This window comes from Stomoxys calcitrans, chromosome 5 (genome assembly GCF_963082655.1).
Source record: "Stomoxys calcitrans chromosome 5, idStoCalc2.1, whole genome shotgun sequence".
NCBI lineage: Eukaryota > Metazoa > Arthropoda > Insecta > Diptera > Muscidae > Stomoxys > Stomoxys calcitrans.
In genome coordinates, this window is record NC_081556.1 from 122,297,166 (window position 1) to 122,317,289 (window position 20,124).

The following is a 20,124-nucleotide window of genomic DNA, read 5'->3' on the forward strand; positions in this document are numbered from 1 at the left end:
CAAGGAATACATTTTCATGTCAGATTTGTACTCTACCCTATAGATTTGTACTGGACCCTCTCACCCTAGGGGATCCCCAACCCTTTAGTGGGTACTCTTAGTGTACTCTTAAAGTCCATTTGATACCCATATTGTCCCAATTGGTAAACATGTCCGTGTGGGTCGGTTTTGGGATGGGACTTCCCCCCAAGTTATTTGACGCAAAAGTTTTATACCAATTTCGTATTTTTGGGGTTCCATAAGAATGGCAAAAAATTTCGCTTAAATCGGTGCACCCATCTCCGAGATCTGGAGTTTTTGAAAATGGGGGTAGGGGGAAGGGTCTGCCACCCCTTCGGCTATCAAAAAATGTTGTACCCTATTACAGCCGTTTTTGAGTCTATACGGAACAGACAAACAAACTAACCAAAACAAAAACAAACAAACAAAGCCCAACAATTTCATTTTTATATCTACGTGAAATGGGACAGATGCCAAACCGGACACGGGATAGGTCCTCTGGTGATAGAAAGACCTGGAATAACCTATCACTTTCATAAGGGTTTGTCGCTCGATGTGACGAATTGTCACCATTCTAACACCGTAGATCCTGGGACAGTTCGAAACAGTAATATTAGATTATTGTAAACAAAAGTCCGTAGTCCCCCAATGTAGAATCTATCTTGGTTTTTATTTATCTTTGACCTGAGACCTTTCAAATAATAGTATTGCATTACATATCGGTAACCAATTTTTTTCATATGTACGAATTCATTGAGATTGTTCACTTTTGAGTGCTTCACTTTTGAGTGCTTCAATAAAAAACAACTGCTTGGTCTGCGTTTTTTGACAAATTGACGTTTGGGTTGACAAATTGACCCAACTTAATATGCATGTGAACCTTATGTACGAAGTGCATTCTAAGATGTAAATTCCTCCAATGGATTCCTTACAAATTATTTTTGATCGTCATGTTGGCAGGTGTTACCTTAACTTTCGTTTTTATACTTCATATTCTGTTTATCGAGGCCAAGCTGAAAAAATGAAAGGTATGTGGTTCTTTATTTGCAAAAACAAGCTTTCTCTTTATCACATGGAACAATATAATATGCATACATATAACGTACGTATATCCATACAATAAATTAAAATAATTTTATTTTGAATGCATTAAATCTGAAACAATTAAACATACGATTCAAATTTAAGCGGTCTTACAACGTCAATTATTGTTCATTAAGCAAATACGTTTGAAAAAAGCAATTATCAAATTTTAGAATTAAAATAAGGCTTGATTCAAAAACTCGAGATATGTACAAGTATTTGTTTATATTTGAACTTTATGCAAAGTGTTTTGTTTTTCAATGACATCATCTTACGTTGAATATAGAATGTTTTTTTTTTTCTATTATCAAAAGTTCTACTTATTCCAATTTACTCTCTTCATTAAAAAAAAATACTTAAATGTTAATTAATTTACTACTTAATCACCCTTGGGGCTGTCTAATATGCTGACCACCGTATATTTAGTCTAACAGTCTGGTTTTTTACTCAATGTCTATTCCATATTAACTTGGTGAGTGATTCAAAATTAGATATAAACCACTTTATCTTCTAAGGTTTCACCCTTCTTGGTAGAATGTTGGTTGTGAATCTTGTAAATATTTGTATTATAATTTTCGTTGTTAACCTCTTGATGTTCACACTCAGCTTCATACTCCTGTTGTTCCTCGAGTCTGGAGCAAGGAGGACTATCCCTCCATATTTGGTATAATTTGTGGACGGGTGAAAATATTAAAGCTTCGGCACCTGTAAGAGTTAATCGAGTGTTGTTTTATTTTCTAACCTCCTTAAGTTATTTGTACAACAAAGACAACTTACCCACTAAAGAGAAACTTAACAGCAGTGTTTGCAGAAGCTTACCAAACGCAGCTTTGCCATTCCAAAGACCACCTATGAAATAACTCAAGGCTAGTAGACCACAAACACTTATTAGGGTGTAAATCAGAGTTACGAAGGGCGCCAGCAGCAAATTTTTTCTCTGGGTGTAAAAGGGGAAAAAGGGATGTTATAACAATATTATACATAATTTCTTCGTTTGGTATTTCGAAGTCCTTACAAAAAATTCACCACCAGTAATTATTTCTTCTTTGTAACTCAGTGATTGTAAAAGACCCATAAGACCCCAAAAAATTATAGCCTACCCTACACGAAATTTAATTATACCCACCATCATAGGATGGGGGTATACCAATCTAGTCATTCCGTTTGTAACACCTCGAAATATTGATCTAGGACCCCATAAAATGTATATATTCTTGATGGTTTCGAAATTCTGATTCCAACTGGCCATGTCCGTCCGTCCGTCTGTCTCACTGTCGACATCACGATAGCGGTCGAACGCGTTGATCTAGCCGCTTGAAATTTTGCACAGATTCTTAATATTGATGTTGGTCATTGGGGATTGCAAATGGGGCATATCGGTTCTCATTTGGATATAGTTCCCATATAAACCGATCTCCCGATTTGACTTCTTGAGCCCCTGAAAGCCACAATTTTTGTCCGATTTGGCTGAAATTTTGCACATTGAATTCTGTTATGACTCCCAACAACTGTGCCAAGTACGGTCCAAATCGGCCAAGAAGCATATAAACCGATCACGCGATTTGACTTCCTGAGCCCCTCGAAGCCGCAATTTTTGTCCGATTTGGTTAACATTTTGCACATAGTGTTCTGTTATGACTTTTAACAACTGTGCCAAGTACGGTCAAAATCGGTCAAGAACCTGATATAGTTCCCATATAAACCGATTTCCCGATTTGACTTCTTAAGCCCATGGAAGCCAGAATTTTTGTCCGATTTGGTTAAAATTTTGTACTTAGTGTTATGTTATAACTTCCAACAACTGTGTCAAGTACGGTCTAAATAGGTCAAGAACCTGATATAACTCCTATATAAACCGATTTACCGATTTGACATGAGCCCATGGAATCCGCAATTTTTGTCCGATTTGGCTGAAATTTTGTACATGGTATTCTGTTATGACTCCCAACAATGAAGCCAAGTACGGCCCAAATAAGTCTGTAACCTGATATAGCTCCCTTATAAACCGATCGCCCGATTTGACTTCCTGAGCCCCTCGAAGCCGCAATTTTTGTCCGATTTGGTTAAAATTTTGTACTTAGTGTTCTGTTATGACTCCCAACAACTGTGCTAAGTACGGTTTAAATCGATCAAGAGCATGATATAGCTCCCATATAAACCGATCTCCCGAATTGATTTCTTAAGCCTTTACAAGCCTCGATTTCTATCCAATTTGGCTGAAATTTTGCATATAGTGTTCTGTTATGACACTCAACAACGGTATGGTCGAATTCGGTCTAGATATATCTCCCATATTTTTTAGCATGGTGGTGGGTTGCCAAGATTCGGCCCGGCCGAACTTAGCACGCATTTACTTGCTATACCCTCCACCATAGCATGGGGATATACTAATTTCGTTATTCCGTTTGTAACACCTCGAAATATGAGGTATATATAAAGTATATATATTCTTGATCGTCATGATATTTTAAGCCGATGTAGCCATGTCCGTCTGTCTGTCCAAAGCACGCTAACTTTCGAAGGAGTAAAGCTAGGCGCTTGAAATTTTGCACAAATACTTTTTATTGGTGTAGGTCAGTTGAGATTGTAAATGATCCATATCGGTGTATGTTTTGATATAGCTGCCAAATAAACTGATCTTGGGTCTTGACTTCTTGAGCTTCTAGAGGGCCCAAATATTATCCGATTTGGCTGAAATTTTCCATGGTGTGTTTTGTTATGACTTTCAACAACTGTGCTAAGTGTGATCTAAATCGGTTGATAAACTGATATATAATAGCTGCCATATATACCGACTCTTGACTTCTTGAGCTTCAAGAGGGTGCTATTATTATCCGATTTAGCTGAAATTTAGCATGGCGTGTTTTGTTATGACTCTCAACAACTGTGCCAAGTATGGTCCATAACCTGATATGGCCGCCATATAAACCGATCTTCCGATTAGACTTCTTGAGGCTAAATTTTGGCATGACGTGTTTTTTTATGACTTCCAATGACTGTGATAAACTTTATTTAAATCGGTCCATAACCTGATATTGCCTCCATATAAACCGATCTTGGGTATTGACTTCTTGAGCTTCTAGAGGGCTCAATTCTTATCCGATTTGACCGAAATTCTTATCCGATTTGACTTCCAATAACTGTGTCAAATAAGGTCTGAATCAGTTCATATCCGCATTTGGCAACCATATAAAGCGATCTTGGGTATTGATTCTTAGGCTTCTAAAAGGCGCAATTCTTATCCAATATGGTTGAAATTTTGCATATGTTGTTTTGGTATAACTTCCAACAACTGCTCCAAATATGGTCTAAATCGGTATAAAACCTGATATAGCTGCCATATAAACCGATCTCCCAGTTTGACTTTTTGAGCCTCTGGAGGGCGCAATTATTATTCGATTTGCCTGAAATTTTGCAGGTGGTGTTGTTCTATGACTATTTGAAAAAGTAATTCAAAGAACTTGACAAATGGGATCCATGGTGGAGGGTATATAAGATTCGGCCCGGCCGAACTTATCACGCTTTTACTTGTTTTTCGTCTATTTTTGGCATATTTTTGCACAAACAATTCGGGCCCAATTTTTAATGAAAATGTAGGATACTCCCAAACTGAATTAAAACTGCAAGAATGGCCCAAAAATTTATTTACTTTCTATACCCATCACTCAATGATATTTAGGATGGATGGGTATACTAATCTAGTCATTCCATTTTTAGTACCTCGAAATAATAATCAGTGACCCTTTGAATAATATATGCCCGTATTCTTGATCGTATTGACATTTTATGGCAATTAAGCCACGTCCATCCGTCTGTTGATATCCCCATAGCGAACGAGTAATAATATACGCTTTAAATTTTCATAATATTCATACTTTTTTTTTTTGATGGACAATGATTTACAACCTGTGACTGCAATTAAAGGTATTCGAGAATAGAGTACGAATATGATTATCGAATATTAAAAATATATATAAAAAAAAAAAAAAAAAATATATATATATATATATATATATATATATATATATATATATATATATATATATATATATATATATATATATATATATATATATATATATAAATCTGAACCAATTTTTCATAGGCTTCATCTCTACGCCGAAAACCATGCCTGTACCAAATTTGAAGGCGATCTGATGAAAACTGCGACCTGTTGTTTGTACACATATTAACATGAATCCAGAAACTAAAACGACGGAGGCGGCTGCATCTGCCGGATCGTAATTGAGCCAAAATAACTCCGGTTTGCCGGGGGAGATCACTTCCTCAAGGACCACACTATTCACCGCATCTGCTACCGTGTCTGCAAGAATGTTGTCTAGGCCCGCTTGATCTAGAGGTTCTATCTTGTATCGCTGGACCTCACGCTCTAGATCATGTAGATCTACCTTAAGGCTTCTGGGCGGTGAATACTTATACACAAGATGATGATTTGAATGGTATCTGCGATAACAGCCCAGTAGGTATTGCTTATACAGCATGCAGTTATGTCTTCGCACGCGTACGATCTTTGTCTCCTGAAAGAGGTGATATTATTGGCCAATATTGACAACCTCCGAAATTTCAGGCAAATCGAGTAGTAAATGCTCTCTTCACAGGCCCAGGAAGTCAAATTGGGAGATCGGTTTATATGGCAGCTATATCAGGTTATCAACAGATTTAGTCCCTACTTGAAACAGTTGTTGGGAGTCATACCAAGACAACATATGCAAAATATCAGTCAATTTTGACAAAAATTGCGCCCTCTATAAGCCCAAGAAATTTTTTCGGGAGTTATATGGCGGGTATATGAGGTTATGGATTGATTTATACCATACTTGGCACAGTTGTTGAAAGTCATACCAAAACGATATGTGCAAAATTTCAGCCAACTCGGATAATAATTGCGTCCTCTAGTAGCACAAGAAGTTTAATCGGGAGATCGGTTTATATGGGGGCTATTATCAACCGACTTGAGCCATACATGGAACAGTTTATTAAAGTCATACCAAAACAACGTTTGCAAAATTTCAACCAAATTGAATAAGAATTGCGCCCTCTAGAAGCTCAAGAAGTTTAATCGGGTTTATATGGCGGCTACATCAAGTTATGGACTGATTTAGACCATACTTGACAAAGAAGAAGTCTAATCGGGAGATCGGTTTACATGGGGGCTATATCAGGTTATGGGCACAGTTATTGGAAGTCATACCAAAACGATGTGTACAAAATTTCAGTCAACTCGCATGAGGTTTGCGCGCTCTAGAAGCTCACGAAGTCTATTCGCGAGATCGGTTTACATGGCAGCTATATCAGATTTACACCGATTTGAACAATAGTTAGCACAATTTTTGGAAGTGATACCAAAACACGTTCAAAATTTCAGCCATATCGGATATAATATGCACCTTCATCACGATTCAAATCGGTTAATAATCTGGTATAGCTGTCATATAAACCGATCTTGGATCTTGACTTCTTGAGCCAATAAAGCGCGCAATTCTCATCCGATTTTGCTGAAATTTTCCATGAGGTGTTTTGTTATGACTTCCAATAACTGTGCTAAGTATGGCGCAAATCGGTACATAACCTTATATAGCTGCCATATAAACCGATCTGGGATCTTGACTTCTTAAGCCTCTAGAGGGCGCAATTCTCATTCGATTTGCCTGTAATTTTTTACGACGGATCCTCTTACATACGTATTTATTATGGTCTGAATCGGTCTATAGCCTGATACAGCTCCCATATAAATCGATCTCTCTATTTTACTTCTTGAGCTCCCAAAGGGCGCAATTCTTATTCGAATAGGCTGATATTTTATACAGGTCTCCAACATATAATTTAATTATGGTCCGAACCGGACAATACCTTTATATCGCTCTAATGGCACAGCAAATCATTTGTTTTTCCTTTTTTTTGCCTAAGAAGAGATGCCGGGAAAAGAACTCCAAAAATGCGATCTATGGTGGAGGGTATATAAGATTCGGCCAGGCCGATTTTAGCACGCTTTTACTTGTTTTAAATTTTGACCGAGACTGGTTTGGTATTTTGCGATTTACGAAGGCACTTGTGGGTCGATTTTCATTTTGATTCATTATTTGGTTCGGTGATAAAAGAATTTTGCTGCAGATATGCACCAACATCCTCTAATTTGTTTAATAGCTATTTAGGTTGGAATTTCAAGAATTTTTAACATTTTTTGTTGAAAAAAAAAGTGTTTTCATTGATTAGTCTTTATTGAAAAAACTTGTTTAAATTTGTATTTTTTGTAGCGAAGACATATTGAAGACGAGTTTTAAGTAAAATTTGAACAAGATATGTCAACTTTTACGGGTGCTAAAATGTATTTTAAAATAGGAAATTTTCTATTAAAAAATTGAAAAAACCCCTCGAGTTATCAAAACACAAAGCCCATATCCCCCATCCGGGACTATGTCTCTTTTTTACGAAATATGTCGCCTAAGTCCGTGCAAAGTTTTTTTGCGCCAAACAATATTTATAGCCTCCCTAGCAAATTTACCAAAAAATGCAGATTTTGTAGCTATCTTTGCCCGAAATTGGTATTTCAGGTGTTTTTTGGGGCAGTATTAATTTTTAGATTTTTAAGGACACCTTCACCTTAAAGACATCTTCAAAATGCAGTACAAATTATTAAGATATTTCTTTTCGTTTTTTTTTTCTTAAAATTTTTTCAATTTGAATTTTCTTTTTCTGAAAATTAAAATTTTCAGCATGCAGTTTTTTTTTTGTTTCCACACACTAGTTTCTCTTTTCTAAGATTAATAAACTGGTGTTAAATACATTATCAGCTCGGCTTTAATCAATTTTAGATTTAGAAATTACCATGTTTGGTTTCTACTCACCCTGCTAATGCCCACAGCGGCGACTAGGGAAAAGCAAAACAGAAGAATGTGATACACCAGGCCTGCCGCCAAAAAATACATGGCAGTTAATTTGTTGTCTTCTAAGCAAAAACAAAAACACATTTGTGGTTATTCTCCAGAATTACAACCATACGAAAAAAATCATCTTTATATTTTTCTTTTACCATAGGAGTTCATGAACGTGTATTCACTGGCAACCTCAACAACCATTAGAACTACGAAAACATAGATGCCAATAATGGCCAGACCCAGATGAATATAGGCCGAAACCGCAGCGTAACATTTTAACCGATCCAGAGACATTTTTTGCAAACAAAATGTTTATCACTTTTGTTGATAAAAAAAAATAAAACTTGTGATGACGATTTGTTTTGTTTTTGTAACACGTTTCGAATAGATCTGTTGACTTTTTGCCAAGCAGCAACAACAATGATCGGCACAGCTACCCCACACCTCCGGAGATGTTGAAATCTTTCCGTCAACTGAAAATGATTCTTAATGTTTCGACAAAATGTGCAAAATAAATGTGCAAACAGCGGTGGCGCGTGAGCGATTCGCTTACCACTTGCATACACTTCGCCGCGTTTCGATGGACAGCGTTCGGTCAGAACGAAAAAAGGTGTTTGAAATGCTACGTGAGAACTACTGAAAATCTTAAATTCTTACACACAACACACAGATAGCCGTGCTGAGATCAGAACCCAAATACCGGCATTCCTATACACATGCGCACATGCTAGTGTTGGATTGTGAGCCCATAAAAGAACAAAAAACAAGTTAGGAAAGAAGCTTTTTTTCTGTATTTCTGGCTCTGACCGATCTCACAATGCCCTACCTGCCCACCAATATGGGTAGGGAGAATATTCCATCGGTCATAACCGTACATTAATTGGCTGGGAAGCCCAAACGAGTAAGACAAGCTTTTGTGAGAATTCACTGTGCCATTATTTGACTTGATTAAAATTTTAAATGTGTGAATAATTTTTTATTTGCGCTTTTTATTAAAGACAGTCAGCCACATACATAGCCACTATCTACTGGTGTGTGATTTCATAATAAATTGAGGCATTTGCGAAAGTAGATACCATACAATCTGTTGAATCTTTTCGAGATAATCTGTGCAACATGATTTTCATTCATATACTGTACAGGGAGGGCCACAAAATTGTAAAACACCTCAAATATAATATTTAGTCGTTAAAAGTAACAGTCATCTGTGGTGTTGATTATGGCAGAACATTTCAATAAAACTAGTTTTTAGAAATTCGCAAAAAATATACTTATTATGTAGTTATGAACAAAAGTCTTAAAATTTGATCGTAGGAGAAGATGAATGAAAACCAAGTAGCTGCTGTGAATGGCAAACAGCAATTATTTCTGCGATATATCGGAAATTCAAAATTCCTGCAGTTCAACTATAAACGTTCACTGTTCAACAGTTTGCCGGAAAAAGGTTTATCTAATAATGGGGGGACGAGCAGACCAAGGATATTTTCTATGAGCGCTTAGAGAGGCTACGGACACTGTGTCATCCTTGATACAATATCCGATATTTCAGGCATTGTGGATTACACCCTACCTGAGCCGCTTTGTGATAAAAACTACTGCACCACTATTCATGATAGAACCGATTGGAACTACGATATTCCTGGTAACAGAAGTTATATAGACTTCTATACGGATTTTTCCAAACTAAACCAGGTGGGCTTTGGGGTGTACTCTAAAGATCTAGAACTGGTCATATCGAAACGGTTACCTGACCACTGCAGTGGAATTAAGAAAGTGGTAGAATGGCTGAGATATAATGTCATTACGATGATTGGCATAAATATCTTCTCAGACAGCCAGGCAGCCATTAAAACCTGGAGAACGTATTTCTGAACACAAAAACTGCCATGGACTGTCGCAGATCTCTCAACGAGATGGCTGAACAGTTCAAAATTCATATGTTGTGGGTGCCGTGCTGCAGAGATATGCCAGGGAATTGTAAAGCGGACGAGCTTGTGAGACTAGGAACTACCCTACACATTCCAGAGATACTGGAACCTGTGGGTATGCCTCTAGCGATATGTAAGCTAAATTTTCAGGACCAGGCTCGAAGGACAACGAATGATAGATGGTCACAAAGAGGGGGTTGTGAGCATTCCAAAACTATGTGGCCTAATCTGGACTTGAAAAGGTCTACTGCTTTGCTGTCATTGGCTAGAACAGACGTCTCAGTCAATGTGTCTGTCATGACAGGTCACCGTCTAATCGAAAAACATGCTGACAGACTGAAGGTTGCAAGCAACGGCTTTTGCAGAAGCTATGAGGACATCGAAGAAGAAGAGGCTATAGAACCGCAGGAAGTGGAGGTGATGTATCAAGGATTTCACTTTAGGTTCTCATTTCTTTGAGGACCTGTCTGATTTAGCGGATGTGAACATTCGCAAGTATTGGCCTTTTAAAGCGATCTGGATAGTTCACCGGCAGGAACTAGAAGAAATCTTTCTTCTTCTGTTCCTGTGGTATCACAATAGAAGAAAACATCTATGTGAGTCTAATGGCAGACTGCCACTTAAACCTAACCTAACCTCAAGAGAGAGAGAATACGACCGTTGCAGCAAAGGTTCGCACCCGTCTAAGCATGGTGAGAAAAGCTGCAAACACAACAGATGGCAAAGGCATACTCCACTCGACTGGGCCAACAGCTTGATGAAAGCACTCCTTGTACCGATGATTTAACGGCGCAGTGGCAAACTATTGCCCACTCCATTGAAAATGCCTCGAAATCCTTACTTGCGTACCAGAAGCCTCCCCCAAGAAACCCATGGTAATACCAAGAGTGTCGAGATGCTACTGAAGCAAAGAATGCGCCATGCAGAGCAACCCTACAATCAGTAGCAACGCGCCAGATGAGGAGAGGCATTGGGAGAAAAGGACAGAGGAGAAACGCCTATTCTGCAGAAAGAGGAAGAAAATGGAAAGACGTGAGTGCACCCAGAAAAAAAAAGCTGATACCAAACGAGCTCATTTTAGTACCATACGGTATTGAAAGTAAGGCAACACCGAATGGTACAAAAACAATACCGAATGGTGTGAACGGAAAGACGTGAGTGCACCCAGAGAAAAGTTGATACCAAACGTGCTCATCTTAGTACCATACGGTATTGATAGTAAGGCAACACCGTACGGTACAAAAACAATACTGGATGGTGTGGATGAAATTTAAAATGGTTAGTACCGTTTGGTACTAGCCTGAATACCGAACAGGTATTAATTTTATTACCAATCTGTTATTAGTTTTAGCACCATATCGTTATTGGTTTTAGTACCAAACCGTTATCGAAACACCCCCAAATGAACCAAAAAAAAACCATTGAAAATAATTTGAATCTAATTTTATTTCGATTATTTATGTTGTAATTACAAAAAGTTATGTTACACAGTGACCAACCTCGATTCTTTGTATTGAGCAATTGATTCCATATGTATTGATTCCCGGAAGTGGTTTTCACACAAGTGACTATCCAGTTTTTGATGTAGAATGTCCTTAGAATTTGTACTATTTCCATTTTCAACGCTTTCGAGTATTGAAACAGGTTTTAATGCACACAAATTGTATTAAAACATTTTATTTATTTTTTTTACAAATATTTTATAATGGCGTCAATATTTTAAGTACAAAGCTCAACAACACTTCTGGAACGATGACAAGAATACAAGTGCGACGTCATCAATTCTTAATAGGCTCCTTTGTCTGGTATTGAATGGATACCAAATGGTATTAAAAATCTTTGCCAATGATGCGAACAAAACAATACCAGGTGGTGTTAGCAAAGTACCGTCATTTTTCTATCAGTATGTGAGCGTATTGAGATGTAAAGAAGACAGAATGAAGTCCGGAAATTCTACCAAAGAATCAAACATGAAACCAATGGCCTTTGGTACAGGCACATCCTCCTGCAGAGACAAAGAAGAAATCTGGTAACTAATACAGATAGTGTGCTGAAGATATGGAAAGAATATTTTACCAAGCTGTTAGGGTCCGGCAATGGCGGCGAAGAAGATACCGAAGAACCAATCCCTGATGATGGTGTAGAATGTTTGCCTTCGACTGAAAAACAACAAGGCAGCAGTAGCCGATGGATTATCCGCTGTACCATTTAAGGCCGGAGGCGACACGCTAATAAGGCATATGCATCAGCTTGTTTGAGCGATCTGGCTAGAAGAACGCATACTCGATAATTGGAACCTCAGCATACAATGCCCCGTACACAAAGAAGGAGAAAAGACGGAATGTACCAACTACAGAGGAATAAGTCTCCTCACCTTCGCATAAAAGATACTCTTGAGCGTGCTGTGGGAAAGATTAAAACCAAAAGTCAATTATATAAGTGGGCCATATCAATGCGGTTTTAGACCTGGTAAATCCAGGCTAGGCCAGATATTCACGCTACGCCAAATCCTGAAAAAGTTCCGAGAAGGACAAATCAGCTCCTACCATCTCTTTCAATGATCAATGATTCTATTATTATAGTATAATTTCCCTTGGGAAAGGGTAATTTTAGTTACATTTGCCAAGGGAAACGGTAGCTTTAATACCCTGTTCCAAGGGTTAACTTTTTTTAGAATGGGTAGTTTTAGTTCCATGGGAAAAGGTAGTGTTAGTACCCTTTTCAATTGGAAAGGGTAGTTTAAGTACGTTTTTCCCCTTTTCCATGGGAAAGGGTGGATTTGATACGCTTTTTCAGGGGAAATGACAGTTTTAATACTCTTTTCCATTATTTTAGTACCCTTTTTCATGGGAAAGAGAAGTTTCAGTACTCTTTTCTATGGGAAAAGGTGGTTTTAGTACCCTTTTACATGGAAATGTGTAGTTGTAGTAAGCTTTTCCAAGAGAAAGGATAGTTTTAGTACCCTCTTCCATGGGAAAGGGTAGTTTTTCGTATCCTTTTTCACGAGAAAGGCTAGTTTTGGGTACCCTTTTTCCAAAGGGAAGGATAGTTTTAGTAACCTTTTCCATAAGGAAGGGTAGTCTTTAGTACCCTTTTCCCTAGGAAAATGTTAGTTTTAGTATCTTCTTCCATGGGAAAGGGTAGTTTATAGTATCCTTTTCCATGTGAAAGTGTAGTCTTTAGTTCCCTTTTCCATAAGGAGCGTTAGTTTTAGTACCCCTTTTTCATAGAGAAGGGCAGTTTACAGTACTCTTTTCTAAAGGGAAATGTTAGTTTTAGTACCCCTTTCCAAGAGAAAGGATAGTTTTATTACCCTTTTCCATGTGAAGGGCAGTGTTAGTACCATTTTCCATGAAAAAGTGTAGCTTAAGCACAATTTTTCACAGAAAAATGGTAGTTTTAGTTTTAGTAAACTTTTTTTACTTTAGTAACCTTTGCCCCTGTTCCTTAGTGGAATGTTCATGGGCAAAATTTGCAATTTGCACCCTTTTACATTGAAAGGGGTCATTTTATTTTTTGCAACCTTTCCATGAAAAAGGGTAGTTTTATTACCCTTTTCCATATAGAAAAGGGTAGCCTTATTACCCTTTTCTATAAAAGCATAATTTTTGTACTGCAACTGTTTGTTAACAAGTGGTACGATAAGGAATGTTTAAAGGAAAGGGCTAAATCAATGAGAAAATTAAAGAAGTTTAGGTCAACTCATGATCCTATAGAGTAAATTATGCCATACAGCAGAAACACTACAAAAGGGGGTAGTATCCAGAAGCAAAAAGAATATTATTTTCGAATAGAGGGCAGATTGGAAACAATAATGGATAGTAAAGCATGGTGGAAAATGCCAAACGAAATAAGGCAAAAAGAATATATTATTGGTTGCAATAATGCGGCTGACAACCTTAGGGAGTATTTTGACGGCCTTTTGAATCCGACCATCGAATCTCCAGTTATACATTACGCACAAAATTAAATTCAAAACGATATGTTGGATAGAGACTTCTCTGGGAAAGAAAACAAAGCACTAGGTGGGAAAGAAAACAAAGCACTAGGTGAGGACAGAATACCTTACGAATTTTTTATACATGCCACAAATGAGTTTTAGCATTTATGAATTGCATAGCAAAAATTATGATGGGAGCGATAAACATAAGGATAACCGAATGGGTTAACAGGAACCACATTCTCAATGAATATCACGCAGGGTTTCGGAAAGGATATTCGACGGCGGACAACGTTTTCAACCTGATGGCAATAGTAGACCTCAAGCTTATGAAAAATAATAAAAAAAAGTGTATGCTTTTTTGTCGATTTTAAAGCTGCTTTTGATAGAGTTCCTCGGAACCTCCTGATATATAAACTATATGAAATTGGTCTATCAAATAAAATATTGCATTTCATAGATAACGTCTATGTGAATAAAAAGTCAACAATGTGGGCAGGAGAAACTTAATCAGCAAAATTAGAAACAAATTCAGGCTTTAAACTAGGTTCTTTGCTATCACCACTATTATTTGTGTTATATTTAGACGACATGCATGATGCGCTAGTATGCGGATGAATCGTAATCCTTGCAGATAACCCTCTAGTATTACAACAAATGATAAATAACCTGGCCCTCTATTGTGACAAATGGGGAATGGAGGTCAATCAATCTTAGTCGGAAATTATGGTTTTCCGCAAAGGCAGGAGGTTGACATCAAATGATAAATGGTCTTATAATGGAGAAATTCTTAGAGTAGTTAAAGAGTATAAATACCTCGAAATCTTATTAACTCCAATACTATTCTTTTCAAAACATTGCAATGAAAAAGGTGGTGGCTAAACATTGTCTTAATTCTACGTGGAAATTTCATAGGAAAATTAAATATATCACTGTTTTTGATATTTTTAGCAGTTTGTCATTCCGTGGAGAGTTATGGCTCCCAGGTTTGAGGAAATCACCACTTTGAAGATATTGAACAACTTTATAGGTTTTTCATTAAACGAACTCTCAAACTACAAGCAAATACTTCAAACTACATCCTCGCTCTGGAAACAGGATATGAACCAGTCTGTGTATATATACGTACACACACACTGCATCTGAAATATTTGGTCAAAGTACTTTTTGAATTCAACAAACACAGACTCCCTCACATTCTAGCAAATAAGATAATACAAAGCAATATTTCTTGGTATAACGATTTTAAACAACGTTTGCACTTGTACAACATTGAGATCCGAAATGTTATCAGGAGTAAAGAACAATGGTTCAATGCCAATCAACAATTAATAAAGCAAATAAAGAACGATAATTACATCCAGCACTTGCAAAAATCGCAAGAAAGTGAACATCGTCAATATAAATTTTTGAACCAAGACGGGAGACCAACAAACTGCAACAACAAATATACTCAAAATCAAATCTCGTACATAATAAAAGCCAGTGCTGGAACTACAACAATTATAGATCAGATCAAGTAATTCGCTGTTCAATCTGCAATATGGGAAAGGAAGAAAATACTCAACTTCTTATAGATAAATTTAATTATTAATTAAAAAAAAAGGAAAAAAAAAATCAACACTTCGGCAGACGGTGTTGAACTATATATGCTGGAATATTATATTTTCAAATAAATTGTATACATGTTACTTAATCTTAAATGTAAAAACGAATATGAAAAAATAAAGTAATAGAATTGAAAATTAAAAAAAAATTCACTTCTGTATATTCAACTAAAAAAAATTTTTGCAACAAAAATTTAAAAATTTGGCAAGGTAACCCCCTTTGGTAAAAAATAAAATTTTAAATTTTAAAGAATTTTGTTTATTTTACGATTTGCCTTCGAATTTCGAACTGCGGAATGCTTGAAAATTTTCTAAATTCGAAAAAATCAAGGAGTTACAGCGTTTTCGAACTTAAAAATGACCTAGAAGATTTTAGACCCAAAAATGGTTTGTTTTTGCGATATTTTTCATAGAAAATTTTAAAGTATTGATTCTACCAGCACCACTAAGGAAAGAGCTTTACTTCACGAATCCAATGGTGTTTTCAAAATTTCGGAGTTCGAAAATCTAAGGAAGTTACAGCAATTTCGAACTTGCATTGGGATTTTTTTGCATTTTTCGGGTACTAATTATGCGGTTTGGGCTCGATTTTTGAAGAAAACTCTCGGGAATCGAGTTAAATCATATTTTTTTGCCACATACTTCACTTCTATATATTCAACTCAAAAAAAATTTTTGCATCAAAAATTTCAAATTTTGACAAGGTTACCCCCTTTGGTAAAAAATATGGAAAAAAATTAAATTTTAAATTTTAAAGAATTTTGTTTATTTTACGATTTGCCTTCGAATTTTGAACTGCGGAATGCTTGAAAATTTTCTAAATTCGAAAAAATCAAGGAGTTACAGCGTTTTCGAACTTTAAAATGACCTAGAAGATTTTAGACCCAAAAATGGTTTGTTTTTGCGATATTTTTCATAGAAAATTTTAAAGTATTGATTCCTCCAGCACCATTAAGGAAAGAGCTTTACTTCACGAATCCAATGGTGTTTTCAAAATTTCGGAGTTCGAAAATCTAAGGAAGTTACAGCAATTTCGAACTTGCATTGGGGTTTTTTTGCATTTTTCGGGTACTAATTATGCGGTTTGGGCTCGATTTTTGAAGAAAACTCTCGGGAATCTGTTTAAATCATATTTTTTTGCCACATACTTCACTTCTGTATATTCAACTCAAAAAAAATTTTTGCATCAAAAATTTCAAATTTTGGCAAGGTTACCCCCTTTTGTAAAAAATATGGAAAAAAATTAAATTTTAAATTTTAAAGAATTTTGTTTATTTTACGATTTGCCTTCGAATTTCGAACTGCGGAATGTTTGAAAATTTTCTAAATTCGAAATAATCAAGGAGTTACAGCGTTTTCGAACTTAAAAATGACCTAGAAGATTTTAGACCCAAAAATGGTTTGTTTTAGCGATATTTTTCATAGTAAATTTTAAAATATTGATTCTACCAGCACCATTAAGGAAAGAGCTTTACTTCACGAATCCAATGGTGTTTTCAAAATTTCGGAGTTCGAAAATCTAAGGAAGTTACAGCAATTTCGAACTTGCATTGGGATTTTTTTGCATTTTTCGGGTACTAATTATGCGGTTTGGGCTCGATTTTTTAAGAAAACTCTCGGAAATCGAGTTAAATCATATTTCTTTGCCACATACTTCACTTCTGTATATTCAACTCAAAAAAAATTTTTGCATCAAAAATTTCAAATTTTGGCAAGGTTACCCCCTTTGGTAAAAAATATGGGAAAAATAAAATTTTAAATTTTAAAGAATTTTGTTTATTTTACGATTTGCCTTCGAATTTCGAACTGCGGAATGCTTGAAAATATTCTAAATTGGAAAAAATCAAGGAGTTACAGCGTTTTCGGACTTAAAAATGACCTAGAAGATTTCGGAGTTCGAAAATCTAAGGAAGTTACAGCAATTTCGAACTTACATTGGGAATTTTTGCATTTTTCGGGTACTAATTATGCGGTTTGGGCTCGATTTTTTAAGAAAACTCTCGGGAATCGGTTTAAATCACATTTTTTGCCACATACTTCACTTTTGTATATTCAACTCAAAAAAAATTTTTGCATCAAAAATTTCAAATTTTGCCAAGGTAAAAAATATGGAAAAAAATATAATTTTAAAGAATTTTGTTTATTTTACGATTTGCCTTCGAATTTCGAACTGCGGAATGCTGGAAAATTTTCGAAATTCGAAAAAATCAAGGAGTTACAGCGTTTTCGAACTTAAGAATGACCTAGAAGATTTTAGACCCAAAAATGGTTTGTTTTTGCGATATTTGTCATAGAAAATTTTAAAGTTTTGATTCCTCCAGCACCATTAAGGAAATTAAGGAAAGAGCTTTACTTCACGAATCCAATGGTGTTTTCAAAATTTCGGAGTTCGAAAATCTAAGGAAGTTACAGCAATTTCGAACTTACATTGGGATTTTTTTGCATTTTTCGGGTACTAATTATGCGGTTTGGGCTCGGTTTTTGAAGAAAACTCTCGGGAATCGAGTTAAATCATATTTTTTTGCCACATACTTCACTTCTGTATATTCAACTCAAAAAAAATTTTTGCATCAAAAATTTCAAATTTTGGCAAGGTTACCCCCTTTGGTAAAAAATATAGAAAAAAATAAAATTTTAAATTTTAAAGAATTTTGTTTATTTTATCGGTTTAAATCACATTTTTTTGCCACATACTTCACTTCTGTATATTCAACTCAAAAAAAATTTTTGCATCAAAAATTCCAAATTTTGTCAAGGTTACCCCCTTTGGTAAAAAATATGGAAAAAAATAAAATTTTAAATTTTAAAGAATTTTGTTTATTTTACGATTTGCCTTCGAATTTCGAACTGCGAAATGCTTGAAAATTTTAGAAATTCGAAAAAATCAATGAGTTACAGCGTTTTCGAACTTAAAAATGACCTAGAAGATTTTAGAGCCAAAAATGGTTTGTTTTTGCGATATTTTTCATAGAAAATTTTAAAGTATTGATTCCTCCAGCACCATTAAGGAAAGAGCTTTACTTCACGAATCCAATGGTGTTTTCAAAATTTCGGAGTTCGATTTGCCTTCGAATTTCGAACTGCGGAATGCTTGAAAATTTTCTAAATTCGAAAAAATCAAGGAGTTACAGCGTTTTCGAACTTAAAAATGACATAGAAGATTTTAGACCCAAAAATGGTTTTTTTTGCGATATTTTTCATAGAAAATTTTAAAGTATTGATTCCTCCAGCACCATTAAGAAAAGAGCTTTACTTCACGAATCCAATGGTGTTTTCAAAATTTCGGAGTTCGAAAATCTAAGGAAGTTACAGCAATTTCGAACTTGCATTGGGATTTTTTTTGCATTTTTCGGGTACTAATTATGCGGTTTGGGCTCGATTTTTGAAGAAAACTCTCGGGAATCGGTTTAAATCACATTTTTTGCCACATACCTCACTTCTGTATATTCAACTCAAAAAAAATTTTTGCATCAAATATTTCAAATTTTGGCAAGGTTACCCCCTTTGGTAAAAAATATGGAAAAAAATAAAATTTTAAATTTTAAAGAATTTTGTTTATTTTACGATTTGCCTTCGAATTTCGAACTGCGAAATGCTTGAAAATTTTAGAAATTCGAAAAAATCAATGAGTTACAGCGTTTTCGAACTTAAAAATGACCTAGAAGATTTTAGACCCAAAAATGGTTTGTTTTGCGATATTTTTCATAGAACATTTTAAAGTATTCATTCTACCAGCACCACTAAGGAAAGAGCTTTACTTCACGAATCCAATGGTGTTTTCAAAATTTCGGAGTTCGAAAATCTAAGGAAGTTACAGCAATTTCGAACTTGCATTGGGATTTTTTTGCATTTTTCGGGTACTAATTATGCGGTTTGGGCTCGATTTTTGAAGAAAACTCTCGGGAATCGGTTTAAATCACATTTTTTTGCCACAAACTTCACTTCTGTATAAAATATGGAAAAAAATAAAATTTTAAATTTTAAAGAATTTTGTTTATTTTACGATTTTATATGGAAAAAAATAAAATTTTAAATTTTAAAGAATTTTGTTTATTTTACGATTTGCCTTCGAATTTCGAACTTCGGAATGCTTGAAAATTTTCGATATTCGAGTAAATCAAGGAGTTTCAGCGTTTTCGAACTTAAAAATGACATAGAAGATTTTAGACCCAAAAATGGTTTTTTTTTTGCGATATTTTTCATAGAAAATTTTAAAGTATTGATTCCTCCAGCACCATTAAGAAAAGAGCTTTACTTCACGAATCCAATGGTGTTTTCAAAATTTCGGAGTTCGAAAATCTAAGGAAGCTACAGCAATTTCGAACTAACATTGGGAATTTTTGGATTTTTCGGGTACTAATTATGCGGTTTGGGCTCGATTTTTGAAGAAAACTCTCGGGAATCGGTTTAAATCACATTTTTTTGCCACATACTTCACTTCTGTATATTCAACTCAAAAAAAAATTTTTACATCAAAAATTTCAAATTTTGGCAAGGTTACCCCCTTTGGTAAAAAATATGGAAAAAAATAAAATTTTAAATTTTTAAGAATTTTGTTTATTTTACGATTTGCCTTCGAATTTCGAACTTCGGAATGCTGGAAAATTTTCGAAATTCGAAAAAATCAAGGAGTTACAGCGTTTTCGAACTTAAAAATGACCTAGAAGATT

At 35.4% G+C, this 20,124-nt stretch overlaps 1 protein-coding gene across 3 annotated transcripts; it reads right to left on the minus strand.

Moving 5' to 3' along the window:
* Positions 1–1,013: 1,013 nt before the first annotated feature.
* LOC106088045 (uncharacterized) lies at positions 1,014–8,582 on the minus strand. Of its 3 annotated transcripts, XM_059369544.1 has the most exons (5): positions 8,533–8,548; positions 8,135–8,464; positions 7,950–8,050; positions 1,861–2,020; positions 1,178–1,788 (listed from the first exon to the last, which is right to left on the minus strand). In XM_059369544.1, the coding sequence occupies exons 2-5, from the start codon at positions 8,271–8,273 to the stop codon at positions 1,571–1,573; spliced, it is 618 nt and encodes a 205-aa protein (XP_059225527.1). In that variant the 5' UTR covers positions 8,274–8,464; positions 8,533–8,548; the 3' UTR covers positions 1,178–1,570. The 3 variants fall into 3 exon arrangements, with proteins under 3 accessions (XP_059225528.1, XP_059225527.1, XP_013108795.2); XM_059369545.1 differs by having other exon boundaries at positions 1,014–1,788; positions 7,950–8,047; positions 8,135–8,582; XM_013253341.2 differs by having other exon boundaries at positions 8,135–8,580.
* Between the last annotated feature and the right edge of the window lie 11,542 nt (positions 8,583–20,124).